Source organism: Nuphar pumila, chromosome 10 (assembly GCF_984573655.1).
Source record: "Nuphar pumila chromosome 10, dmNupPumi1.hap1.1, whole genome shotgun sequence".
NCBI classification, from domain to species: Eukaryota; Viridiplantae; Streptophyta; class Magnoliopsida; order Nymphaeales; family Nymphaeaceae; genus Nuphar; species Nuphar pumila.
Window position 1 is genome coordinate 81349504 of NC_143258.1, and position 21577 is coordinate 81371080.

Here is a 21577-nt window from a genome sequence, read left to right on the forward strand (position 1 = left end):
TGCTAATGTCAATGCTAATTATGCTAAGTATGCTATAGAAAATGGAAAAAAAAATGATACAACAAATGAATTCAAGTGCTAATAAATGTAAATGCTAATTCTCTATGATTTGAATGCTAAACAACTAAAAGTAAACACTAAACAACATAGATAATAAATGAAATACACACAAGTAAAAAAACATGTACTAAACATATACAAATGCAAGTAGCAACAAATGTAAACACACTCACAGCATACTCTCACTTACTGCACACATTGTGGCACTTCTCAATACATTCATAGCAATCACTCATTATCTCTACTCACTTACACAACACTCTCACTTAAAGCACAATTTACTAAATTCACTCAACACACTCTCACAACACACTCTCAATGACAACATTCACTCAACACACTCTCACTATCCTCACACTCAGCTGCAACACACACAACACTCCACTCACTTACACAACATAATCTCACTCAAAGCACAATTCACTGTATTCACTCAACACACAACATTCTCACTATCTGTCACAACACTTCACAACACACTTGATTTTGCCAAGTTGAACTCACAGAGAATACTATGTATGTAAACTGATAATGCAAATCTAAGATGTTAGTGCTCAATGTGGTAATGCTGATCAACAAAGAACTACCCAAATGTTGTTAATAGTCATACTACTGCGCTAATCAAAGGAACATGATGCATATCAAACAATGCATCTGTTGAACAAAAATCACAGATCTAAAAGGGAATGTTGTTCATTGCTGTAGATGTTAATCAATGCTTACTACCAAATGCATGATATGCAGCAAATGGACAAATCCAATGTTGATAATACTGATGTTATAATATGAATGCAACAACACTATGCTATCACATTATGATAAAATGCACATTATACTAAAATGCACATCAGATTATCACACACATTAAGTGCATATTACATTGAAATGCACAACAGATACTAATCACACACAGGTGTTGTGATTTAGGAGTGATTTAGATGTTGGTAACAAAATACAAGCTGTCCATCTCACGATGATTCAATTCAGAATAGAAATCATGAATTTCATGATGATTCAATTCAGAACAGAAATCGTGAATCTCATGATGATTCAATTAGATCCTTCAGTCAATTTTACTGAAAACTGAAAACCCACAATCACGACAGATGATGTTGCAACAAAAGAAAACAAAGCAGATTAGTTTGATGCACCTGAATGCCGATGAAACTATTAAATGTAGCTGCTGATACGCACGGGAGTGATGCTGAAGCAGATCAACTGTTGATGAAGATAATGACAATATGTGATGAAATGAATTATGCGGGTGATGTAATGCAATGAAGATGAAACTAATGTGATGCGGTAAACTGAAGGTACACAGGGGAAAGAAAATGCAGAGATGATGCACAAAACAAGAAATAAAAAAAACAAACAGTAGAATGGAAATCAAACAAATCACAACATGGAAATCGTAGAAAGTAAAATGCAAAGTACAGGAAAAAAATGTTATAGAATCAAAGATCAAGCAAAAACACAAAGTCAAAAAAATTGTAGAATCAAAGAACGCACAAATCAAAACGTAGCAAAAAGGTACAGATTTTTTTTTTCATTTTTTTGATTTCAAAAATATAATTCAACTATGCTATGAGAAATAAAGGGGAAAAGAGGAACGAGAGAAGAAGAAGGAAGAAAGAAAAGAAAAGAAAAGAAAGAAGAATGAGAGAAAAGAAGAAGAAATCACTTATCGTGGATGAGGTTGAGAGGAGAGTTGGCCTGCAGCCCTTGCTTCATTGTCGAATCGTGTTCCATCGGAGAGAAAGAAAGGGGAAGAGGAAAAAGAAGAAGAAAGGAGGGAAAAAGAGAGAGAAGAAAGAGGGAAGATGGGAATCTGATGGAAGAGGAAAGAGGGCTTAGACAAAGGGGAAGATGCCTCACTTTCCCTCTTTGTTGAGTTTTTAAAGAGGTTTGCTGGCAGTTATGTGATTTTTTTCATAAACCCTTATTGTTTTTTGGGAATTCTTAAAAGAGCCTCTAAAAGCTAATATTTCCTAAAGCACTAATTCCTACATTATTTTACCAAACTAAGCTATATCTATTTTCTAAAAAGTTTTCCCACTTTATTTTTCTAACCTTACCTACTAAGTTGATTGTAAACGATAAACTTTGAAATAAACAACAAAACAAACTTATTTTCAAGCATTTTCTGTATTTTATTCTTTTCACACATTTTCTCAAAACTAGCATAAATTTAAGTTTTTAAAACATTTCTTATGAAATCATGCATAGTTTAATGTGAATTAAACCCTAAAATATATGCATGATCACATGCATATCCCTATTAAATGCACACAATTTTAGTTTCACTTTTCATTAAACACGCGAATACTCAAAATGGGCACAATAGTTTATGAAGTCCAAGTTAGGTTCCCAGTGGTGACTTACATAAAATTTATATTTTATTAGTAGGTTTCACACTTGACCCTCAACTGATATCAAGAATCAATATCATCCATCAGAATATTAAAAAACAACATATAATGTTGGGACAACAGAAAAATCAACATCCACTGATGTCACTTTCTTTGTATACCAATAACAACAGTTGTGTCTACAACAACACCCTCAAGCAAAGTGGCTGAAACTCTCTAAAATCGTAATTGAGAGGTGAACCACCATATTAGGTTTAGGGGCACAAATGTACACAGAGTTTTACTATCCTCACAGTTTCTCTCAAACTGTCATCCAAGATTCGCACACTGTAGAAAGAACATCTAGAAAAAAAATATTAATTACATTGTATGACTCTTTTGTCTTTTTAGCAAAATTCAAGTTCTTTACCAAAAGAATAGTTTTGCAAATTAACATGCAAAACACAACATGAAACCTGACTTGCCATAATTTTAACAGTGCAATTAATTTAGAAAGTCAATAATTTCAAAAGTGAATTTTGCAATGCATGAATACTAATCTTCTAGCAATACATGTTTCTATCCCACATGGCCTACAAGTGTTCGTATCTGACCACTGATGCATCTTATACAAAATCCTTAGTAAACATGCATGCACACAACTATTGAAAAATGTCCACAATGCATATTCATTTATACACCATAAGAATGTATATACTATATAAATTGCATATGCAAACTAACAAATGCTTGCAACAAGAATTATTTTATGATTCATTATATGCATAATATCCAAACATGCACATAATCATGTTAAATGCAACATCAAAAATAACTTTAGAAATTTTTTGTTCAGGATATGCACACCTATGCCAACATAATATTCATTTGCATGATTATACATAACCAATAAATACTTTTGTCATTCATGTAACAAATTTGGGCATGCTCGGGATACATAACATAACTTTTTAGTCATATCTATGTTGCCACAATACACAAGATTGCATTATCATGTTGTTGGCAGTTTATTTTTACTACAGAAACATGTGACTACAGGTATCACACAAGAATATGCAACACTATTATGCTCTACAATAGCCCACATAACTTAAGAGTTCAAGCATTTAACAACACATATGACATAATATATATATATATATATATATATATATATATATATATATATATATATATATATATATATATATATATATAAACATCATGAGAACGATTTAGTAGTCAGCCAATCATGACAGCATGGAAAAGTATTCCAAAATAATGCTAATCAATAATCGACACTCACGACCTTAAAACTATTTTGAAAGCCAAATTATATGGCAGGGTATCTCCACCCATTGGGAGTCCTTTTTAACATGGAATTTCACTCAATTTAACTTTTATGTTGAATTTAAAACTTTAAATTGGTTAGAATCGTATTTTAGATCTAGATTCAGATCCAAGATCCAAATCTATATCCAATATCCATATAGATCATAATCTGAATCAGATTGCAATTAATATGGATCTTGGATAGGGTCCAGATCCATATCAACTTGGATTAAATGGATTAGATCCAATCCAATCTAATCCAGAACTAGTCATATCGCTATAGGTTAATTTTGAAAAAATATGATTTTCGGGCCAACCATACCTCGAATTCAAAAAAATAAAATATCAATGTTTTTAGAATTTTGAGACGCATCTAATTATATATTACTTGAATTTTGCCTCTGAATTTCTTTTGAATTTAACCTAAATTTTCCTCGATTTTAAAGGTAAAAAATAAAAAGGTTTACCAAATCTTAATTGGATTGTTTAGGTCTTGTCAATGGGTCTTGGGCCAAGCTGAGACTCAACTGGCTCCACCTAAAATCGAGAATTTTATCAACTTTACCAAAACTATTAGCCAAATTTTCTGAAATCTGAGAATTTAACATTATAAAAAAACACATGATATTACACTAAGCATATAGAAATCAACTACCATTTTGTTAAAAAAAATTACAAATCAAGAAATTAAAGTTCAGTTTGTTCCAACTCAAGATCAAGTTGCAAATGTCCTCACAAAATTGTTAGCAAGTCCATGGTTTACCTAGTTCAAAGACAAGCTCAACCTCACGTACGTTGTCTTGAGAAGACATGTCAAGATTAAAATCATACAAGACTCTCAAGTGTGCTCAAATGGATAGCACAATCCTCATGAGAAGCGTCCAGATGAGATTGATGAGAAGGTTGATTGTAACGCTCAAACCCCAACCAAGGAAAAACCCTAGATTTTTTTTAGCTATTTTTTTAAAAGGTTTTAAATCAATAACAAAAAACAAGGGGAAACAACCTCATATGGACTCTTTCAGAAGAATAAATATCAATTACCAAAAGTCATTATATAAAAGTCTTTTACAAAATGAGACCATGAATACATCGTAAATACAAGTCTCCCAAAAGTCGGAGAAAATCCCCTCAAAACCAAAAGCCAAGACCACGAGTCCAAGTGTGGGTCCCAAGCCTCCTGCCGTGCAGCCGTCGCATTGCAGCTAGTCTAATCATCACCTGCATCCCCATAAAACGGGGTTAGTACTCTTGCGAGCTAGTGAGATAACCAATCAAGATATACCATTTTCAAGAAAACATAAAGCATGAGAGCAGTTAAGATATGCATCACAAGTACGTAACAGAACTACAACTATCATGATGAAACAATTAAAAATATGCAATCAAAGTTCATGTGTGTGCGAGCATATATATATATATATATGCAATCATGCAACAAGTGTAAGTACTAAGAGAAATAACAAAAGTAGCAATACAAAGCTATGTGCAACATGATGAGATAGTTATAAACATATAACCAAGGTAAAACAACTACAGTACGTACAACTAGGAAGCAAAGAAAGAAAACACATTGTACAACTCTAATGTACGAAATAAAACAACTAATCAAGGTAAGTCAGCATGTGATTGGTTAGTGATTATGTTCTTCTTGTTTACTCCTTCGGGTACGTGAAAAAACCTCACATTCTGTGAGACAAGCACCCGACGTATGTTATTCTATTTCTAAGGTGGTAATTGGGGAAGCTACAGACCGAGTAACCTCATGCGAGCAGCCCAAGGCTGAGAGAAACCACACATAGGTAATGAATTACAATCCTTACTAGTGCAGTAGTGGAGGTAGCTCAAAAGGTAACCTCAACCTCCCTAACTCAGAGTGACTGGAGGTCAAAATGATGCCTTTGCTCCTATTAATGTATCATAGTAACGACCTGTCACTCGAGGTTTGTACCATCTACCCTCTTCAAGGTAAACCGTCTTGTGAATGAGTAACCAAGCAATTTATCTTTCTTAAGCTAGTTTGACAACACACCTCTTTTTGAGGTGTTTTGGCACACATGCCTCGTGGTCCTCGCAGGGTCACACAAATGAGGTCTTTGCCTGCCCATTCACGTGCTTGAGCCTCACATGACCAAAGAAACAGCACATCACCTGTGAAGGTGATACAACACCATTTTATTCTTAGGGTATCACAACACGTGAGCTCTCTCACGAATATGGGACCATCGCCCAACATGACTCATGTGGAGTCGCATAACCTCAATTGACAATTTGTGTCAATACCCTATGTGGTGCTAACTTTCCAATCCTTTGTCGAGATAAATCAAGTGTGTAGTGTGTGGCATACATCAGTGTAGTACCCAAAGTGTATACAATCTATAACATGATAGCGTACAATACCCAAACATGACACTCGATGTAAGCAACATATAGTCCACTATAATGTCATGGTGTGCCAAAGTGCGAGTGCGAAGGCATGCATCATATTCTACATATTCTTGCACAATTATCGAATGTAAATGGTAACATTTACGTATATCACATTCAATCCATATTGCAATGTGCAAATATGTGCAAGTGAGAGGTGTCATGGTTTAACAACTAACAATATATAAGCAAAATACACATTTTCACAAGTTATTTGCAATTATGACAAGATAAGCATTTATAGTCCATGAGTCACATCGCATGCCTTTATGCATCGCAGTAGGTGCCATTAAGCGCAAGGCATTTCACATAATTGCAACACATCACACCATCATTCATACAGAATTTAACGAAGGATTCCCATGCACATGACATGATGTGCAAGTGATGTGCGGTAATAATAACATTGTAAAAATATATTGACATGCTTTATTTTTGCACAATTTGAATAAGGAGTTTGTGATTTAATCAATATGCTAGTCTTTGACGCCTAAAGAACCAATTGACGTGGCCACACTGGTTGAGGAAAAACAACACTAAAGACAACTACAACCTACGAGGCGACAACGGAAGATAATGCAACAACCGACTACGACCATGCAAGAGTCATGGTCCTTGCGCTCAAAGTGACCCAAGTGAGCAGCAAGCTGTCACTTGTTGCCCCCCCCCCCCTGACGCAACAACAGGGTATGCCACAATGCCAAAAAAAAAACACAGCCAACACATTGCACCCTATTTGGGGCCAGTGTGTGGCAACCATGACCTAACCCGATAGGGTACAAGTCACAACCGAGGCAAACAACCTAGGTCTGGACAGTCTGGTCCAGACCTGTACTGGAGTGTACTGACAACACACATGGTCTGGACAGGATTGTTCAGACCCAGTGTGGCACGACCAAACACGACAGCCATGACCTAACCCAAACTGGGTGCAGGCCGTGGCACACAGGCAACCTAGGTATGAACCAACCCGTTCAGACCTTTGCGGGAATGATCAGGCCTTGAGCAAGGGTCTGGACCGGGGTGTCCAGCCCGGTATGGTGCTGCCACACCAAAAAAAAAGAAGCGGCAATGCAGGCTTACAGGCGTACGCTGGAAGGCCTGCAGCCGGCGACCAGCATCCCAGGTGCAACCAACACCCGGTTGCCAGCCACAGCAGGGAGCCTCTAACCGAGCCCGTGCTCGGTCCAGGGTGACCCTTACAGGTCTGAATCGGGGTGGTTCAGACCAGTCAGGCTGAAGACAAAGGGGCTACAACAGGCCCTGGACTGGGTGCTACTGTAGCTCGACCATGGACAGGGAAAAGCGGAAGGGGAAAGAGGAGGATGGTGACTGAGCTGGGTTGGGCTGCGAGTGAGCCCAGTCCGGTCATCCATGCATCCAACCGAACCCTATCCAAGCGAGCAAGCCGAAAAGAAAAACAACAAAAATAAAGAAAATAAAGAAACAATGAAAAGGAATGACATCTCACCATATGCCAAAAGAACACAATCCTCCATCATGGATTCACCTAGAACCCCTTGCATTCACAGAATGAAAGAAGGGAGTTCCGGGTTCTAAGCATTTAAAAAAAAATCACAATGAACCCATTTTCAACAAGAAATGAGAAACCGTGAGTGAAAAATGCATTTGCACAAACAAATAAGTACATGGGTGCTAAAAAATCGTGGAGAAAGCACATTCTATCACATGCACACCCTAATCCACCAAAAACTCTTGCATGCACCAGATGCAAGTAGGGTTTTGGGCTTCATGTTGAACCAAATACACATCAACCACTAAAAATGGTAAAAAGAGAGGAAATCTCACCTTGCTTTCAGATTGGAGGAGGAAGAGATGTCTTCTTAAGCTTGAAATGAAACTCCACAACAATCACACACCCACACTAGCACAAACCAAAAATTCAGTAGAGAGTAGAGGAGAGAAGAGAAAGAGACAGAGAGAGAGCTCCAAAAATGTCTCTTTGGCTCTCTCTTTTTTTCTAAAAGCTTTTATATGCTTCCATGACAAACGGATGGCTTGGATCAATTTGGATGATCCAACGGCCATGGTGTGTTCAACACCCATCTAGGCAAGTGCAAGAGTGAAATACTCTTGCATGGTTGCCGAAATGCTTCATTCATCTTCTTCTTTTCAAATTCTCTTTTTGATTTTTCAAAAGTGCCATGGGGTTGCTGCCCCATGCACCCAATAGAATCACACCTCCTTATTGATTGCACTTCTGAAAATTATATGGATGCCATGGGCTGCCACTCACTTGGCCAAACCACACACCTTCTTTAGATTCTTATCTTTTATTACCACCTTACCATCGCTCAGCTTGGTCAACTCGACCAGCTAGGCTCCCTCACATGGGTGATGCCCAGTGAGGTTGAGCCATGGTGGGTTTTGACCCTCCGATCAAGCCCAAGCCCACCTATGAAGGAAATTGAAATAAATGTTATATATATATATATATATATATATATATATATATATATATATATATATATATATATAGTGAATTGCTCAACTTTCATTTTCGATAAAACCCATAGTTCTTTTAGAGTCGCATTCAAATTTCGTGAAATAAAAGGGTTTTAAAACAATTAACTTCTTCAATGTGCAATTTTATTGATCTTATGCAATTTGAATAAAACTTAGGGTTTTGATGAAAAATGCATTATAATATGTACACATATGCATTTGTTTCATTAAATAAATAAATATATACATATATATATACACGTGAATGCAAAGATCCTCGTAGATATATAAAAATATTTCTCTAAAAATTCTTACCATACATTGAATTTTCTCAAAAAAATTGCGAGTCTTACATTGATCATCACCAACAACAAACTCTATCTCATAAAGAGTCTCAAGAGAATCAGTTATGGAAATCGTCTAAAAAGATTCCAAAACAAGTTCATCTTCATCAATGTAATCCAAAAAGAGTTCTAGATATACTTGTATGTTCTCAAGTCTCTTCCTTCAAGGAATCTAAATGGTGTAAACAGATGTATAAAGCAAGAAAACCTCTCTCAAAGTCGTCTAAAGATAGTATTTTGTGAACGAAGGTCACATTGATCAAACCACGTAAAAGTTTGTGTTTATAGTGTGTTCATTTTTCAAAATCATTTTAGTTTTTTGTTTCCTCAAGAGCTTCGCTCATCTATTAGGATGACCAGTAAGCTTCACCAAGTTGACAAGACGCCATAAGTTTCAAACCCATTAAAAGTAAATGTTAGGTGTACTCCGAGTGATTCCTCAAGAGTTTTACCCAATGTTGTGAAAATGGGTCAGATCGGAACGACCCAAATATGCTTCAAAAGAGGCTGATTCAAGATCGATTCAATTCCTTTATTTCTTTTAAATGCACATCATCTGATGGTAAAATGGGGCTAATTCAAGATTGATTCAATTTGACATTTTTTAGTTTTTTTAAGAAACAAATTAGGCAAATTTAATATTGGTTTTACCAATCAAATGCCTACCAATGTCTGGTTTGTGATGGGATTGTTCTTTTTTCTTTTTTCTTTTTGGACAGAAAAAGCTGGGGTTAGGCAGACCCTTACCAGTTATACAACCTTACTATTTGGGGTTTGAACTTCCAACGTCTACGTACACTAACTGCTCCTGCCAAAGAAGATGAGCCCCGGTTGGTTTTTTTTTTTTTTTATAATGAAGAGATGCATCCGTTATGGTTTAGATCCGTGAAAGGTGCCACGGACTAGAGATCTAAACAATGTGGGTTTGAGTCATGAGTGAGACATCATACAGATCCAAATATCCTCACTACAAGAAAAGAGGCTTTCACTGGCGCGCTGGTAGTTTGACTCAATTTTGTAATTTTACAGGCCGGTAAGGGAAATCAGATCCAACTAGTTAAACTGGATCGACTCAATTTTGTAATTTCACATCTCAATCCGAATCCAACTCTAGTTACAACTAGATTGCACTATGATTACACGCAAGTTTTAATATGATAAATTTGCTAACCCGATCTTGTTTTGGTGAGGACTGTCTCCATCCGACCTTAAGTCCGTCCATGAAACTGAGTAAGCGAGATTAGGTTATATCTGACATGAGTCGGGTCCATTTGCTTCACTTTAAGTCCGTCCATGAAATTGAGTAAGCTGGATTAGGTTATATCTGACATGAGTCGGGTCCACGTGGGTGCTTCCCTTCGTTCAATCCCTTACCTGGCTGCTCCCAACATACGTAAAAAAAAATATTTCTGCCTCCACCTTAAGAAAAATGAAATGAAATATCTTTGTTTATGTTTGAACCTCACAAGAAAAACCAAGCCCCTTTAGTAAGGGGGGCAATGGGCTTGGTTTACCCGGACCCGATCAGAACCAAACCCTATAGGGTCAGGGTACGGTGATAAACAAGAAGACCCGATTAAGACTCGGGTCTGGATCTGAAGGTCTGATTAATACATTGACTCTGGTATAGTTTGTGAAAGTTTATATCAAACTCCGACTCGATTCGAGTTCAGATTAAGACCTGCAATTTTTTAATATACAAATACTAAAAAAATATGGTTTTATCGGGTATGGTTTGGGTTTGGTTCATATAGTTCTTATCAGATCCAAGTATGGTTATTCTCATAGTGAACTCGGTTAGACCTGAGTTCGAACTCGATACCATACTCGAAAATTTAGTTCAAGGAGTCTGGTTTTACTTGGGTCCAAACCATACTCGACCGACACTCCTACGCTCCAGTCTAAAAAAGAATACATCGTGGCGGATCTAGACGCATCGGCAACACTAAGCTGCCACGTATGGTATGCTAGTGTCATCTTTATCCACCTGCAGACAAACGTGTCGACTCCCAAAACGTTTCAAGTGAACACGTGTACCTCCACGACCATGCACGTCGAGATCGGTCGACACGCGTAAGACTAAGAGTACCTGCTCTTCCCAAATCTTGTGCTATTTAAAGTCCTCTCGTGCTCATAGGATTTCGTGGTCTGTTTTCGCGTCTTTGGTCGCCAATTTCGTGATATATTTCGTGAACCTGTTGGAGTTAACAGAGAAAAAGATGGAGCATCATCGTGACGAGTATGGAAATCCCGTGAGAGGGACCGGTGCAACCGGGTACCAGGGTACGGCCCCGTACGGCATGGCCCCGGGCTCGACCGGCACGGGAGGTCAGGCGCACGTGTTGCACGGCACCGACACCGGAGGACAGGCAGTGCTGCACCGTTCCGGCAGCTCCGGCTCCAGCTCTGTAAGTCTTTTGCCTTTACTTTCACGTCTTTTTCCATATGACACGTGTCCGATCGTCAGATCGGTGGCGTATCCCCTGTGACGTAAATCGTAAATATAGGTTCATTCGTGGTGTAATCGTTAATGTTGGTGCAGTCAGAAGATGATGGACATGGGGGGAGGAGGAAGAAGGGGATCAAGGAGAAGATCAAGGAGAAGCTGCCCGGAGGCCACAAGGAAGAAGAGCGCACTGGGTATGATGCTAGAGGGCAACCCGTCCACCACACTGGGGAAAAGAAGGGCGTCATGGAGAAGATCAAGGAGAAGATGCCCGGAGGCCACAAGGAAGAAGGGTGCACTGGGCATGATGCTAGCGGGCAACCCGTCCACCACACTGGGGAAAAGAAGGGCGTCATGTAGAAGATCAAGGAGAAGTTGCCCGGAGGCCATAACTAGCTTACCTAGGGCTGGTAAATGAGGGTATTAGACATAAAATAAATGGACATGTGATCCGTGGGGTTCAGTGAGGGAGTAGGTTGGTGTATGTTTCCTTGTGTTGTAAGGTTATAAAATCGTGTTATTATACGTGTTCTGTGCTTTGTCAAGATGATGGGTTTTGGTTTGTTTCGTGTTACCAGTTTTTATGTTTGAAGGGTTTCCATTGTAAGAAAGGTTGGTAAAGGGTGGAGACCTTATCTCCACTGCCATCCTAGTTATGGGTCGGTCCGAGAAATTGGGTTTGGTGAATGTCTAGTCTCATTTTCAAAATCGTACTTCTAAGGGTTATTTAAATATCAATACCTTAATTTTTTTTTTATAATTTAGATTCAACCATTTTCAAGAAAATTTGCCTATCTCACCACCATCACCCAATTATATAGAGTTTTTTTTTTAAATACAGTTTTTGATAAAAATATTTTCCATTTCACCACCGCCCATCTCACCACCATCACCCAATTATATATAGTCCATGAAAAATCACCCAAAAATCATGTTTAAGCGCTGCTAGCGTTTGTTTGTTTAGGGCTTTTGAAGACCTATTTGCAAGCTTCAGGTTGAGGGTGAGGGTTTTTAAAGCACCAAATCAAGCATGATATCTTTAGTTTGCATTGGATTTTGCACCCCTCGCTGCATCTGGAAAGATCATCAAACCCATTCTGATCTCTTTGAAAACAGAGAGCCACGTATTTGAACCCTCTTTTAAAACTAAAAACAAGAAAGATATTCCAGATCATCAAATCCTCTTGAGAGGAGGTTGTATGTTTCCCTCGGGCCGCGTGTTCGGGTCCGAATGAGTGCCTGGGATCCGCAATATTTCTTCGTACACCCAAACAACCGAATGAGTGCGGACCCCAAACACGCGGCCCGTGTTCTGGGGGAACGTACAACCTGCTCTCGTCATAAACTCTTGTAAAAAAAGGCATTTTGCCTATGAAAAGTTTTTGATATAAAACTAAATTTTTACTGAGAAAAATAAAATAAAAAATCTAAAAAAAGATAAGAGAGGAGGAGGAGGTGGAGCTCTTTCGAGGTGGGTGGTAGTGGTGAGTTGGATGGGTGGGTTGTGGTGGTTAGATGGATGGTGGTGGTGGAAAAATAGTTTTGGGGGTGGAGCTTCTTAGATGCCGTTTTTTGAGAGGTGGGTGATAATAGATTGTGGTGATGGTCCTGATGGATGGTGAGGAGGGTGGTGGTGGTGGTGCGATGGATGATGATGACTAATGACTATGGTGGTGAAAAATTATCATGGTGATGATGGAGCTTATCTGGTGCGGTTTTTCGAGAGGTGGGTGGTAATGGTGGTAGTGAGACGAATGGCAAAAATTTGTGAGGACAGGTTTTATGTTTTTCGAAAGATGGGTCGTGGTGATGATGGTGAGATAGATGATGGTGGTGGTTTGATGGATAGTGGTGGTAAAGATGGATGGTAGTGGGTGGTTATAGCGGTGAGACAGAAAGAGTTCACAAATTTTTTTTGTCACCTTTATGGGGAAATGCTTCCTATCAAAAAATATATTTTTAGAAAAAAACTCTCTCGGCAGAAAAATCTTATTTGAAATGATCGAAAAATCTATACGGGCATTTTATTTTGTATTACTTTTCCTCCCATCTTTCTCGCTTCCAAACCTGTGTCCTGTTTTCACGTAAATTTGTGATTTTTGCCATGAGGAAAAAATCACTTTTACCCTTAAAGAGGCTGATTGTGAAAAATAAATGGTATTTAATGGAAACAGATCAGGTCAGCATGAACATGAGCCTTCAGACAGTCTTGGATGAATGCCACGTGGTACTTAAATAGAAAAACTATTAAAAAATAAAGCATCCCCCCTCTTACCGCCATGGCTCACGACGCACCAGCAACATTCACGAGACTCAAACGCCTCTGCTGCTTTGGTCTGTAAGTCGTCTGGTAGAAGAGTCTCGTTCAATGTCATGTCCTCGTACAAGAAGGCTAATGGCATTGAGGGAGAAGATGCCAAGGTTGGGTCTCTCTGGGTCCCCATCAAAACCAGCCCTTCAGATAATTCGACCCACAAAACTGGTGATTAATCGATGCATCTGCGGAAGAAGCTTGCTCACCGAAAAGATGCACTCATCGGATCTGGCAGCAGAGCTCCAGTGACATCCGAATAGTCACAACCACAACCATGTCATTAATGGCGAGCCGTTATGGGAGACGCCCCTATTCACTCGCCACCGATCCACCTTCCTTCGTTAACGGAGAGAAAGAGAGACCCCGAAAGCAGGCATCTTTTCAAGGTCCGTACAACTTATTTTTTAATAGTTTTTTTTTCTCATTTAAAACCTGACAGAAATAAGAAAGCGTTAAGTGTCATTCATCCGAAACGTGTAATGGTGGGCCACCACGATCTTTGCACGAGCGTTATGCCCATGTTCACCATGACCGGATCTGCTTCCTATTTAATGAGGGTAGAATTGGTGAGTATCGAATTTTTTAAAGTATAATTTAAGAGAGAGAGAGGTCTAACTTAAATAAATGAAGACAAAACTGGGTCTTGTTTTGAACGAGCGTTATGCCCATGTTCAGCATGACCGGATCTGTTTCCTATTTAATGAGGGTAGAATTGGTGTAGTATCGAATTTTTTAAAGTATAATTTAAGAGAGAGAGAGAGAGAGAGGGGGGGCAAACTTAAATAAATGAAGACAAAACTGGGTCTTGTTTTGAATTACCTGTTGGAAAAATCCCGTTTAGGGGCCAATCATTTCCTGGAGAACTCAAAAAATTGGGGGGCTATGTTTTTTCCTGGAAACTGCCAGGAAATATCGACTTCGATTATTGCTAATGGTAAGTCAAATTACAATAAAATCTTCGTAAATAGGCCTGGGATCGCCCGAGTGGTAATGGGCTTGAGGAGAAGGTGCTAACCCCTTCATCCCAGGTTCGACTACCACCAGGTGTGCAGGTGCCTTTCATTGGTGGACTTAGTAAGGGCTTCGGTGTCGATGACCCCGCCCAGATATTAGCTGCTTTGGCAGGGAACTTCGTCATCAAAAAACAAAATTAGCCCTGGGAAACCAGATGACCCGTTCGTGGTTTGGCTCATGTTAGGCTTCGTAAAAAGACCGCTTGAAGATAAGCTTGTCAAGTAATAATAAATACAGTTTACATATATTTTATATTATAGGACAAAGGTTCAAGTGTTTGGCGGGAAAGTAATAACTTCAAAGTTAAAATTCCGAAACAATTATTTGTTTTGTACATGAGCAAATTTAAGCTTCTCTTAGCAGCTTTAAAGTTCAATTTTATTATTTTCAACTTTGAAAAAATATAGTAGTTTTGTAAATGAGTTCGCTCTTGCTTGGCTCATTTATCTCATTTTAGGATCATTAATTTTGAGTTTTTCATGAGCTCAAGCTTGACTCAACTTGGTTCGATTCGGTTCAATACAAGAAACAAGCTGAGCTTGAACACCTTAAAATGTTTTAACCTTTTACCATGAGAATGTTGGCTTATTTTCAAATTTAAAGGACAATACAAAAACTCACAAGACAATGAAATGCAACGAATTATGGACCCTAAACAACCTTGCAAATGCTAGTCATGCCTACTAAAATTTATTTACACGTATGTTGAATGTGAGAGAGAGAGAGAAGTCAACTACTTTAACAAGACAATATAAAGTAATAAACATCAATACCATAATATAATCAGCCTTATAGGGGGGGAAACCAGACAAATCTGTACACAGAACCAACCAATTTCAACTCTTTTGATACTTCAATTTTGCACGACGTGAAGATCATAACTACTCCCCTTCCCCCCTCTTTTTTTTTGTACTTTTTTTAAGCATTAATAGACCATCTACATACATATGAAATAGTACTCGGAACCTTCCTAATAGCACCAGTAATATAAGCATCAGAAGCTAACCAACCCTTTTCAGCGCAATCATAGACATCAGAAGCTAACCAATTGTTTTCAAGGCAGTCTTAGCAATCAACCGGTAAGGTGTTAACAAGCGCTAGAAGCAGTGGACTGAACATAAGATACCTCCAGATCCACTGGCAGTAGAAAACCGAGATCTGGCAAACTGTGAACTGTACCTAGCAGTATCTGTGATAGTTGCAGTAATAGCAGTGTGTGTTATCAAATATCTCTGTAATAAGTTAACACCAAACTGGTTTGGAAATAATATCTCAACTTGTACGCTATAACTGGAGAGTCGAAGTTCCTTTGACGTAGCGTCATATGTTATGAAGGAGAAAACAACCCAGCGTCAGAGAAGACCCAAGAACACAGGAAGTGGGCCACAGCCAATTTAAGCCGGTTGAGAGGTATCGTCTCAGATGCACCATGAAACCGCAAACTCCACCTCGGACAAGTTCACAATCAGTAGCAACATTTCCAGGTTGTTCATTAATGTTAGATGGAGAAGGCCATAACCACCTCTGGACAAGACCTGAAGCAGAAGATGGTACCGAAGGTTTCAAACTTGTTGCTGCTTTTGGTATAAATTTAGTGCCAGCTGTGTTTGTGACGAGACCAGAATCAACTTCTGAGGGGGCTGTCCTGCCACCATCTTTTATCAGGGTGGATGATGACGATCCTGTACTTGGTGGTTCCAATTTGCATTTAGTTTCAGGCTGGCCAAACGATGATGCTGAGCTTTTGGATACGAGGCAATGTTCTGTTTTAACAGGTGATTTCTCGCTGTAGCTTTCCAAGAGATGCAATTGCTCCTGAAGTTCATACTCTGAATCATCATGCTCACAAAGAACAGTGACCGTTTGATCCACGTATGTGCAGGTTTCCACTACTCTGATTGCAGTTGATTCCATCTTATGGATCTGCATTCGGATCCTCGGACCTGTAAACTCTTTCGGCAACTCGTGATTGCGCCTCCGGATCTGAATTCCAGTTTCATTCCCATTGAATATAACATCTGTATATCCAGGATCCACCACTGACAGTTCATCAAAGCCAATATCAGAGAGTGAAATGCCATCCGTTGTTGATGGATGGTTCAGTGGCTCTCCCGTGGCAGCCATGTACAATTCTTCAAGAATCTGCTGTTCATTCGCAGAATCAACTTCTGAGTAGTTTCCAGCATGGAATTCATCAGGATTCTCAAGGTTGCTATAGAAGCTGGACTCAGATGCTTGGCACGCATATTTGACAGGAAGCTCATGATCAGAGGCAACTAAGTCCTCTGCCTTTGGAGAGTCAAGGTTAACCTGCAAAAGTGAAATAGTGTAAATCACTGATTGCTCTGGTCCAGCCCGAAACAAGTCTCAATGAGATGAACATAATAATAGATACAGCACCAAAGTGAGCAGGCAGGCAAAGAAGCTCCATATAAACTCATAAGGTTTCTCTGAATCCTTCGTTATTCTAACCCACAAATTATCAACTCTCATGACTATTGTATTAGTTCAATCTTCAAGCCATCTCGAAGCATTGCAGAACATGACAATTTTCAGGAAATAACTTTCAGAAAATACATATGTAAGTTAACCACTATCTACCTCATGTTCTTTAGAATTCTCGCCATAGTTCATGCCAATGAATATCAGGCAATGCAATGTTTCTCTGAATCCTTCGTTATTCTAACCCACAAATTATCAACTCTCATGACTATTGTATTAGTTCAATCTTCAAGCCATCTCGAAGCATTGCAGAACATGACAATTTTCAGGAAATAACTTTCAGAAAATACATATGTAAGTTAACCACTATCTACCTCATGTTCTTTAGAATTCTCGCCATAGTTCATGCCAATGAATATCAGGCAATGCATCTCGGGGTGTTAGAGAGACATACAACACTTAACCTAGTACTCTTAACACACTTGGAACCATGTCAATCCTATTATTACATGTGCTATTACTACTACTACAGGTAGAGACGCTAGTGTTCAGGTCAGCAGAGGTCAGAGCATACCTGGAGTTCACTTTCACTAGTTCCCAAGTAGGAAGCTGCCAATGGATCAGGATCGTAAACAACCGAGTCCAACCACTTCTCAAATGGAGAAGCCACTCGTGCCACTTCTTCAACCCCTCCAGCAAACTCCTCTTCCAATTTGGGCTCATGCAATAGAACGATTGCAGTTTCCTTTGGAGAATAATCATTAGTTTCGGTCTCTGCTGCACCATCATCTTCATGTTGTGAATCCAAGCCATTTTTCTTTGCAATTCGACAGAGAACATAAGAATCCTGTTCCATGAAAGAAAATTACAAAACAGGCACCGCCAAAATAATAATAATAAGTTCCTCGTACAGAAAAATACATACTCTGGATACCTGAAAAAAGTAAAACAAGAGCAAAGTCAAAGAAGAAAGCCCGTACATGCAAGCCAGGTGCTACAGCTTCACACTCTTTTTCATCCAAATGGTACTCATGCATAACCCAATCAGTACGTTTTCCATGTGGAGCGCGGCCTTCATGGAATACCAAGGTTTTCTTGGTCCCTACAATGCGCTTAGCAGAACGGACGTTTCTGTCCTTTCCAGTAGCCTTCCAGTAACCAGCTTCAGTTGCCCTATTCTTTCGAGAACTATTTTGATACTTCCTGTCCCTGGGGGTGAAGAAATGCCATTTGCATTCTCTGCTAGGGATGTAAGATTTTCCTGAAATTAATAATCAATTCACAACAGCAAGGTTTTAAGATGCTTTAAAATGAATTGATGATCATTGATCAAAAATAAATTCCAAAATTCTGTCCGTGGAGGGAGCACAATTATATCTCCAACAAAATCGTATGACAAGATCAATGAAGCAAACCTTTTCAAGGGCACTATTCATGAAAGTATGAAAATATCAAAATGAATGGAATGCAGAACAAGACAATCCTGGGAAAGAATACCTGGCAAGTCCCAAGGTTCATATTTATATAGGTCTATTTCTGGTATAACTTCGAGGCCTTCCTGTTTCTGATCATGGACTTTCCTCTTTAGATAATAAGCAACTAGTTCTTCATCTGTTGGATGGAATCCAAAACCAGGAGGCAGCGAAAGAATGTCTGGCACATCCATAACTCCAAAGACTTTTAAAAAGAAAGCTCTGAAACAATACACAAGAAAGTCTTCTGTCAGCTACTGAAGTGAATTCCGAAGCAAAAAAATTCCCAAATCAATGATCTTGTGATCAATAAATGCACACGTTGGCAGAGACAAATCACAATCAGAGGTTTACATAATATATATGATGGGTGTAACAGTGGAGGATTATTCGACTAGCACAGATCTAAAGCACCAACTACAATAAGAAACAACATGAGCCAAATCTGCAACACTGAATCAGGCTATCATGATTGATGATATTGAAACCTAAGAAAACAAATAAATAAAACATGGCCTGTTGAATTCCTGAAGACTAGAGTATACGATTTGGGACCAGGCAAATATGTCCATTGAGAAGACCATCAAGTGCTCCACACAAACTGGGTCGAAATGTGCAACTCAAAACAAAACATAGACAATCCATCATAGAATACACATTACCTTCAGAAAACTGTCACTAAATTTCCAAAAAAAGACACATAAATGCAGAAGCTTCTAAGCAACGAAACAAAGCTGAGCAACCAACTTAACCATATAACAATTCAGATTATCCATATTTTAATCACGACGTCCTGAATAATCCATCTGTATAGATGATGTATTACAATTCGACATTATGTTAGCATGAAATAGTCAAAATCCATTCATTTGATAGAATTATATGGTAATGCCTATGTCGAACTGAATACTAGAAAAACCAAAAGCCGAAAGTAACATCAAATTGAATTAAGCCATTTGCAGTCGAACACATTTCAAAATTGCCATTCATACCACCAAAACAGAAATGTTACACAACCAATTCTCATGACGATGCAAAAATCAAAATTTGAGAACTTCATAAAATAAATATATGTGAAAACAGTCTCTCATGCATATGGCTCATCAACTAGCAAGTAGCAATCAAAAAATAATCAAGCAGATATGTTTTAAACCCCAACTTCCCATCAAAAGTAATCAATTTATAGATGGAGAAGATTCAACCCCAAGTACAACAATTTCCAATATATTTTATCAAAGCATAGAGATCAAAAGCCTTACTAAAAATAAAGAACAAATCCATTTAACTTCAAACAAGCAAACATACATCTAATACACTTCTAATTTTGGACTAAATATTGAAAATCATAAAGGAATAGATATAACAGAAAAAAAGAAGCAAAGCAAGCAACCAGCGCCGTTCTTGGTGCATCAAAATTCCATTTTTACTAGCAATACTAGAATTCAATGATACCCCAAATTTCCCCAAAAAAAATTAAAAAAGAAAAACACAAGTACAATCTAGGCAAAATCCCATCAATATCCCCACATCAAACCACAGAAATCGCTGAAGCAAGAACGATCCTCATCAGAATTTTTTTCATCATAACCACAACGGTCATTCTAAAACGAAGTCATACATCATTTTTAAAGAGATCCAGTTTAAGCACCTTCCAAAAAACCAACAGATCCCCAAAAAAAACACATCGAAACAAACTAAAAAACCCTAATTAATCACCAGATCACAAAACCTAACGAGTTCGCTTGCGAAATTCAACTGCTTTTCGTAATCCGGACCAAATCAAATGCGACCCCCCCCCCCCCAGCCGCCCAACACACACACACACACACACAAAAAAAACTCGAAAACAGCAATCTGAACCGATTAAGCAAAAAAAATGACATGAAAGGACCAAGAAAGAGGGAAAATAACAAGAAACTCACCAAACGCCGAGGCGATCCTCTTCTGAATCATAAACCCTAGCAATTCGTCAGAGGAAGAGACGATCAGAGAGAAATCCAATCTAGCGAAGGAAACCGCGTGCACCTCCGATCTTCCCCGCGTTCATAAAAGGAACGGCAATCTTCCTCTGGAAGCTTCAAGGAAGCATCGTCGACAGGGAAAACGCCCACAAAACCCTCAGTCGCTCCCCATGGGAATGACTTTTATAGGGAGACAAGCAAGGGTGCTATATTACGATCGTGCTTTCCTCCCCCATTGGATCATCTCTGGAGATGCCCCTCTCGTTGTCACGGAATTACGAAACCGTCCTCTTCGTGGAAATTCCTCCCCAATAAAATACGAGCCCACCTTATCCAGCCGACTCGGCTAAAAGAGTACCCAATTTCTCGCGAGAAATTGAAAATATTTATATTTTTTGTATTTTTATTGGTCAAAACTATCGGCAAAATAACTAAAATAAAAACAGTAAAATGTATACAGACAACATAAAACGATAAAAATACTACTTTATCTGGTTCTCAACGGTTTGGTTTAGTGATAATAAGGGACTAAACCGGCGGTCAAGGTTCAAATCTCACGGGCATCACTTTCATGTACATGCCGAAGCAATACTTTACGTCGTCATAGTTTTAGAATGCAACAATAGTGCCACGCTGATAGACCCAAGGGGGTTTGGCTAAGCGGGATAGGGTCTACGCCGTTTGACGGGCAGCCTCGGTTCAAATCCCATGGGCATCACCCCTTGCTTAAGCCGAAGCTTGGTGACTCCTTGGGATCGGCTGAGCCAGAGCGACTAGGTCTCTGCGCCTGGGGCGGTTTCTTAAATGTTTTCAGTTGTTTATAATAAAAAGCTAAGAATTGAAAGCTTGTGTATTTTTCTTCAAATATCAAAAGCTTTGTTGAAACAGATTGAAACTCTTTTGATGTTTATGATTTTTTGGTAGAATACAAATGATTATTCAGGTCTATGT

The 21577-nt window shown here is 38.7% G+C and overlaps 2 protein-coding genes across 2 annotated transcripts; one reads left to right on the forward strand and one right to left on the reverse strand.

Annotated features, from left to right (window-relative positions):
• The first annotated feature begins 11126 nt into the window (after window positions 1-11126).
• On the forward strand, window positions 11127-12030 carry LOC149827022 (dehydrin DHN4-like). Its single transcript, XM_090020203.1, has 2 exons — window positions 11127-11385; window positions 11520-12030. Exons 1-2 carry the CDS (start codon window positions 11197-11199, stop codon window positions 11781-11783), a joined length of 453 nt encoding a protein of 150 aa, XP_089876329.1. The 5' UTR covers window positions 11127-11196; the 3' UTR covers window positions 11784-12030.
• Window positions 12031-15488: 3458 nt separating this feature from the next.
• LOC149827023 (uncharacterized) lies at window positions 15489-20952 on the reverse strand. Its single transcript, XM_090019120.1, has 5 exons — window positions 20588-20952; window positions 18691-18887; window positions 18174-18454; window positions 17768-18040; window positions 15489-17061 (listed from the first exon to the last, which is right to left on the reverse strand). Exons 2-5 carry the CDS (start codon window positions 18857-18859, stop codon window positions 16072-16074), a joined length of 1713 nt encoding a protein of 570 aa, XP_089875246.1. The 5' UTR covers window positions 18860-18887; window positions 20588-20952; the 3' UTR covers window positions 15489-16071.
• Between the last annotated feature and the right edge of the window lie 625 nt (window positions 20953-21577).